Genomic DNA, 7,014 nt, shown 5'->3' with positions numbered 1-7,014 from the left:
AAAAAAAAAAAAAAAAAAAAAAAAAAGGCAATTTTTTACACACTCAATCACTGTATATCATTACAGCATACCAAATGAATTTACCCACCATGAATATACTATATATTGGTCTACTCAAAAGATATTACCATATACATTATCATCAGTAATTTTACATTGTTATGTTCCTTTTTTAAAAAATAATTATTTTACTTAACTTTATTTATTTTCATTTGACCAGAGAGGGACAGAGAGAAAGCGAAAGTAAGAAAGCAAGCCACCAGGTCCAGGACTTAAACTGCAGTTGACCATGTGGGAATCCAGTGTCCCAACCACTACACCATCTGCCAGCCCCCATTGTTGTGTTCTTAAATGTTTTGTTTCTTGGGGCTGGCAGGTGGCATGGTGGTTAAGGCGATGGAGTCCCACATGGCCCACCATGGTTCAAATCTTGGACCTGGCAGTTTAATTTCTCACTTTCCCTCTTTGGTCATATTTTAAAAATAATAGGGACCAGCAGATGGCATAATAGTTACATTGCTGGACTCCCATGTAGTCAATCGGGTTGGAGTTCTGGACCTGGAGGCTAAAACTCACAGGTGTGCATGTGTGCCCCCAAAATCCTGAGAGGAGAACGGAGGAAAAGCGATTGTGGTGTGGCCATCTCCCTCCCCAGGGGGAGGATGATTTCTAGCTGTCTCTTTAGTGAGCACAAGTGCCCTATAGCAAAAATCTCTTTAAAATAAATAATCAAATAGTAAACTCCTTGAGAAATAGTCCTAAGTTTGGCTTGTTATCAAAAACCTCAACTTTTTTTGTTTGTTTTTAAGTCAAAGTATACATGTGCTCACCAGAGACAGAGAGACAGAGAATGGGGAAGGGAGAGAGACGAAACAACCTCCAGTAGGGCAAGCCATGCAACAATCCCTTCACCCTGCTGGGATTTCAGGCATGCGCATGTTTCAAGTTGCCAGGGCTAGGAGCAGAACTGTGGTCAGCCATGTGAGATCTGGTTCCCTTAACCACTAGGTCATGAGATCAGCCCCAAACCTCAACTCTTTTGGAAAAGTTATCTATGTTTTAAAATTATTTAATTTTATTTATTATTATTTTTTATTTGACCAGAGAGAAAGGGAGAGTGAGAAAGCAAGCCTCCGGGACCAGGACGTGATCCGTGGTTGATCATGCCACCACATTACCTTCCAGCTCCAAAAGTTACCTATTTTAAAAGGTACTGTTGAGGTAGCTGGATATCACATGGCTGACTGCGTGGTGTGAGTCCTGGATCAAATCACACCAGGTATGTGTGTGTGCGTGCCCAAGATCCCAAGAGAATGGAGAAGAGATTGCAGCGTGGCCTTCTCCTTTGGGGGGTGGGGGGAAATTTCTCACTTTCCCTCTGTTTCTCTCCAGCAAACTAAAAACAACAACTACTACTACTATAAGGCCTTACCCTTTTTACTCTGAGACTGTGTCTTGGACCTGAGAATCCGTATTTTCCATAGCCCAGGTGATTTGGATATAATATTTAAGTGGGCAGCAAAAAGCAGGAACACTAGGATACTCATTTCTATCTTTAACATCTAAAAATTTTTAAGAAGAGCAACTGACACAGGAACAAACAGGACAAATATTTTGTCGAATGAAAGTACAATTTCTGGAGGACAAGTCACTTATTTTTGAAAGTCCATTTCATATTACAAATAACATGGGCCTAGCAAATTAGGAAACAAATTCCCTCATATTTTCTTAAAATATAATGGAAAACTTCAGCTCGGCAAAAGAACTGTAAGTGTGCATAAGGTAAACCAAATAGAATAGAGGTTCAACCAGCTACCTGATTTTTTTTACTTTAATCTGTTGGGAGAAAAAGCTCTAGAAAAGTAACACCATAACAAACTTATTAAGAATAAAATCTGGGGGACCAGCAGTTACCGTAATGGCTATGTCGCTGGACTCCCATGTAGTTGACCGCGGTTCGAGCCCCAGACCCGGTGGCTTAAACTCACGCCAGGCGCGTGTGAGTGCGTGCCCAAGATCCTGAGAGGAGAATGGAGGAGAAGGGATTGAGGCGTGGCCATCTCCCCTGGGGGGTGATTTCCTGCTCTCTGTCCCTCTCTGTCTGGTGAGCATACACACCCTATAGCAAAAACAAAACAATACAAAACAAAACAAACAAAAACCCCTCCCAAAAAAAAAAAAAAAAAGAAAAGAATAAAATCTGGGACACAAAATTAGCAAGCTACTAGCAGTTTCAATAAGGAAGAAACTACTACTTGTACTGAATTCCGCCTTCAGAGAGCTTTATTCTTTTAAGAAAATCACTTAACCAAAGTTTCATTCTGTCAACAATGTCAAGTTATGAGTATCTCTCTACTATGTACCAGGTACTGCTCTCCAGTTCCTGCCCAGCTTCCAGATGATCCCCAGTCAACCTTAAAATCCAATAATTCTGGGGACCAGCAGGTGGCGTGGTGGTTAAGGTGCTGGACAATTCCCATATGGTTCACCATGGTTCAAGTCCTGGACCTGGTGGCTTGCTTTCTCACTCTCTCTGTGTCTCTCTGTGGTCAAAAAAAAACAAAAAAATGAATAAATAAAATTAAAAATAAATAATTCTTTTTTAAAAAAATCCAATAGTTCTGCAATATCACCCATGAGCTACTAATTTCTTTAACCTTTACATTTAATTATAGTAAAGGTGATGAACTACAATATCAGATTACAAAATAGATTCTATTCTGTATTTACAAACTGAATTCAGTTCTAAGTGCCTTATATGTATTAATTTACACACAGAATCCTAAAAATCCTGAGACGAGATACAAATATCCCCATTTTACAAGTGAAGAAATTGTAGCTAACTCAGGATATCTGCATACTATGCTATATTGTAACATCTGAAGAACCTTTGCAAACTCTTTCAAATACTTACCTCATCCACCTAGAAAAGTACATTATAATAACTTAGCATTGTACTTCTCTGGTATTAAAAATGAAAAAAATTATGAAATTATATAACAGGTATCAACCTCTAAGCACCAGGCACTTCACATATATCAATGCATGTGATCCTCAAACAGATTAAGTAGCTATTAGATTATTCCATTTCAAGGTGAAAGTGGAGGATATGAAAGCAATTTCACTGTTCAAGGTCATCTGTAAAAGCAGCAGATTTGGTATTCGAATCTTGATCTGCTCACATAACATCTTAAAGTATGGTGCTCAGTTTATGATTTAACTAAGAGTTGCCATCCCTGACATATTTTAACTGTTCTATTCTGTCTTAAAACATTTCCTGTTAAGAATTGAAAAACTGGGACCAGCAACTGGTGTAATGGCTGTGTCGCTGGAGTCCCATGTAGCCGACTGCGGTTTGAGTCCTGGACCCGGTCGCTTAAATTCACACTGGGCGCATGTCCGTGCATACCCAAGATCTTGAGAGAGTGGAGGAGAAGGGATTGCGGCGTGGCCATCCCCCCTGAGGGGTGATTTCTGCTTTCTGTCAAGCACAAGTGCTCTATAGCAAAAACCTCTCCAAAAAAAAAATTGATAAACTGCTAGACCAAACCACTCCAGAATGTTATACTCCACTGGATCTTGAATAGCTACACCCTCATGCTTTGCACCTGGGGACAAAAAGGCAAATGGCTTTTATTTTTGTGTCAACAATCTAGGTAATTTCAACACCTAAAAATTCTACAAGATGAATAAAAGACTTGGAAATAAAAAGGAAAAACCTACAAAATAAATTTAATTTTATGAAGTTTTATTATTACCATACCAAGTGATTCTAAGAAATAATCCTATGGTTGTGACTGAAATGAAACAATTTCTCCTTTAATTCAAAGTATTCTTCATGAGTTGGCTCCATGGCCTGGTGGTCAAAGAGGCTGCATCCCACATGGCCAATCCAATATTTGAGTCCTGGATCTGGCAGCTCCAGAAACACGCCGCCACACATGCCTGAGATCCTGACAGGGTGTAGAAGGGGTTGTAGCATGACCGTTCCCCATGAGGAGTGCTTTCCCTCTCTCCTTATGGCAAGAGCACACTCTTCGACAAAACATAACCTGTAAACCCATGACTAAGTAGCAGGCACATGCTACGCAAATATTTAACTTTGGCCAAATCCACATTAACGTTAATTTGTGCTAAAACATTAAAATTCGCCACTTAAAAATCTGCCTTGGGCTGTCCCTGTGGCCTGGTGGTTGAGGGAGTCAAACCCCATATGGCTGACTTTGAGGTTCAAGTCCTGACCACAGTGGCTTGAGAAACACGAGTATGGGTGTGCCCCAAATCCCTAAAGGATGGAAAAGAGATGTGGTGTGACCATGGCCCACTGGGAGGTACTTTCTCTTTCTCTGTCTTTGAGGAATACCCTCTAGCAAAGTTTAAAAAAAAACGTGCATTATCTATGACTCTAAGACATAATATGCCTTGTTCCTAGATTATAAATACTATTTAAGAAACGTGACCCTGGGGCCAGCAGGTGCTGTGGTGGTTAAGGCACTGGACTGACTCCAACAAGGTCACTGAGCTTAGAAAGAAAGAAATGTGACCCCACGTTGTTACTTTATTTGGGGATAACAATGATTAAAAGATTTTAAGGTGCTGGAAAGTGGCATGGTGGTTACGGGCACTGGACTCTCACACGGCCATCAGCGGTTCGAGTCCTGGACCTGGCAGCTTGTTTTCTCATTTTCTCTCTCTCTTGGTTCTTCTCTGGTCAAATTAAATTAAATAAAGTTAAATAATTCTTAAGAAAAAAAAAAGTCATGACTTTCCAGACCATTCAATATAAATGTCTCAGATTCTTTTCCTGTAATTCAAGACATTTTTTTTCGTACGCCAGATAAAAACACTTACCAGATTTCTAAATTAAATGATAACTTGGTTTTACTTAAGGTATATATATATATATATATACCCTCCAGGGGGGATGGCCACGCCCCCAATCCCTTCTCCTCTATTCTCCTCTCAGGATCTTGGGCATGCACACACACACACACCTGGCATTAGTTCAAGCCACCGAGTCCAGGACTTGGACTGCGGTCAACTACATGGGAGTCCAGCAACATAGCCATTTTGCCAACTGCCGGTCCCTTTAATGTATTTTAAAACAGAAAACTATGCTATCATCTAACTACAAATACTAACTTTTCATGTTGTTGGCATCATTGAATCAAGGGCACAAGTTGTTGAGCCTTACTTACTAAAGCAGAGAACACACATTTACGTATAAATTACTTTTCCTCTATATGGATCGAAACAGTAAATGAAAGACATAAAGGGCTTAGCGTGTTGTTAGACATACAAATACTCTTACCAAAATGTTAATTCCTTTCACCCGATAAGTGTCTGTCTGGTACTGACCAACTTGAATAACGGGAAATTAGTTGAGGTGAGATATGAGTAAATAAAGTCTTTTTTTTAGACTCAAGAATCTAAATCACTGTATTATGATTGTGAGCGGACATGTACAGAAATTGCTTCTCAAAGGATAAGAGCCCAAGTTAGGAACTCGAAAATACTTGACAATCACATAGAGATTTAAAATGTTTACATCCAAGTGTCCCTACTCTTCAAAGGACATAGTAGAAGGGACATAAGCTCTCTTTTACCAAGATGCTGATAGGAAAACATCGAAGTTGAGATGGCTACTTCTACTGAAAATGAATTATCATCAGAATATCTAAGAATCTTGTCATACACGCACAATTAAAACCTCATGGTTTAATGGAAAATATATCACTTTTATCCAAATCTTTACTGAAATATATTGAACATAACTTCTTTTTCAGGTTGGCTGGGGGAAAATGGATGAGAAATATAACTTAGTTAAAAAAAATTATTATGGAATGGTTCTTCAAACTCACAAAAATGAGACTTCAGAAACAGTAGTTGGTCTTTCACTTACGGACACTACTATGTGCCAGACACCAACTTGAGATTTGTAAGATTTTCAGTTTCTCTGAAGCTCAAAGTAAGAGTTTCAATTATATTTAAATTTACATGTCTATTACATCTCTTTCATCTCCAGCTGGTCAGGAAAACACATTAAATAGATTTTCAAAAATTAAACACCAGTGTGTTATAAACTCTGAAAGAAGCAGTAAGTGAGTTAAACTAATGATTAGTAGCAACTCCAAATACCACATTTTAAATCATCAGTCGTTTGAACTACACTCTTACAACTTGAAATCTGGCAATTAAGGTGGACGCAGACCAACAAAATAGTACATAAAACGACACAGAACAAAAAGCAAATTATTCCCAAACAAAATACGCATTTGCTGCAGCCAAGGAGTGATTTAAACGGAATCAGACGTTCCAAATCACAATACTGATAAACCAGTATATCACGAAATAAACGTTTTTCGGATTCCAAAGTCTTTCCTCAAGAGAAATTTACCAAAAAAGGGGGTGGCGAGACAGGAGAGAACCAATCCCAAATCACAGTAAGTGGAATTTTCAAATTCATCAATAAGGGTTTAAAAATATTTTAAAAACAATTTAGACTACAGCAGCCACGCCAAAAGATGCTCTGTTGCTGGGGAAAAAAAGACAAATGAGCAAACACAAACGGTTCAAAAATCCCTCCACATGCAAAAAAGAAAAAAAAAAATAAAAAGGCGGGAATTTCTTTATTTCAAATTTTGGTTAAAAATTAGTATGTCACACATCGCCCTCCAGGGAGCGCTCTGACACTCAGTAGTGCGTCCCTTCGGTTAATAAAGCGGGAAAACGCTCGAACTTCACCTACAGCCAGCAAGGACCGACCCTTCCGAGGCTCTCGAGGGAGGCACCGTTCCCGGGGGTCGGAGGTCCGGGGCATTAAGTCCCCGCGCGCAGCCTGGACCCCGCAACACACAAACTCCATCCACACCTCCAGACTCACACATCCAAAGTCGCGAGCCCGCAGCTCCAACTTCTGGGCTCTTCCCCCGCGCCCTGCCCGCCCGGGGCCTGGGACCCCGCAGCGAGGGAGCTTTCCGAGCAGGCGCGGGGACAGCCCCGGCGCCAGGGAGG

General features: G+C 40.1%; 1 protein-coding gene across 1 annotated transcript in view; it reads right to left on the bottom strand.

Moving 5' to 3' along the window:
- TMPO (thymopoietin) overlaps window positions 1-7,014 on the bottom strand; it is a 37,964-nt gene that overhangs the window by 30,267 nt on the left and 683 nt on the right. Inside the window, exon 2 of the mRNA XM_027775551.1 lies at window positions 6,749-6,973. Within this exon, the coding sequence (XP_027631352.1) occupies window positions 6,749-6,973 (225 nt within the window). The remainder of the gene's footprint in view (window positions 1-6,748; window positions 6,974-7,014) is intronic.

The sequence above is a fragment of the Tupaia chinensis genome, unplaced genomic scaffold (genome assembly GCF_000334495.1).
Source record: "Tupaia chinensis unplaced genomic scaffold, TupChi_1.0 Scaffold000054_1, whole genome shotgun sequence".
Taxonomy (NCBI): domain Eukaryota; kingdom Metazoa; phylum Chordata; class Mammalia; order Scandentia; family Tupaiidae; genus Tupaia; species Tupaia belangeri.
Note: the sequence above shows the minus strand (reverse complement) of the source record. Positions and strands in the feature narration are given on the sequence as shown.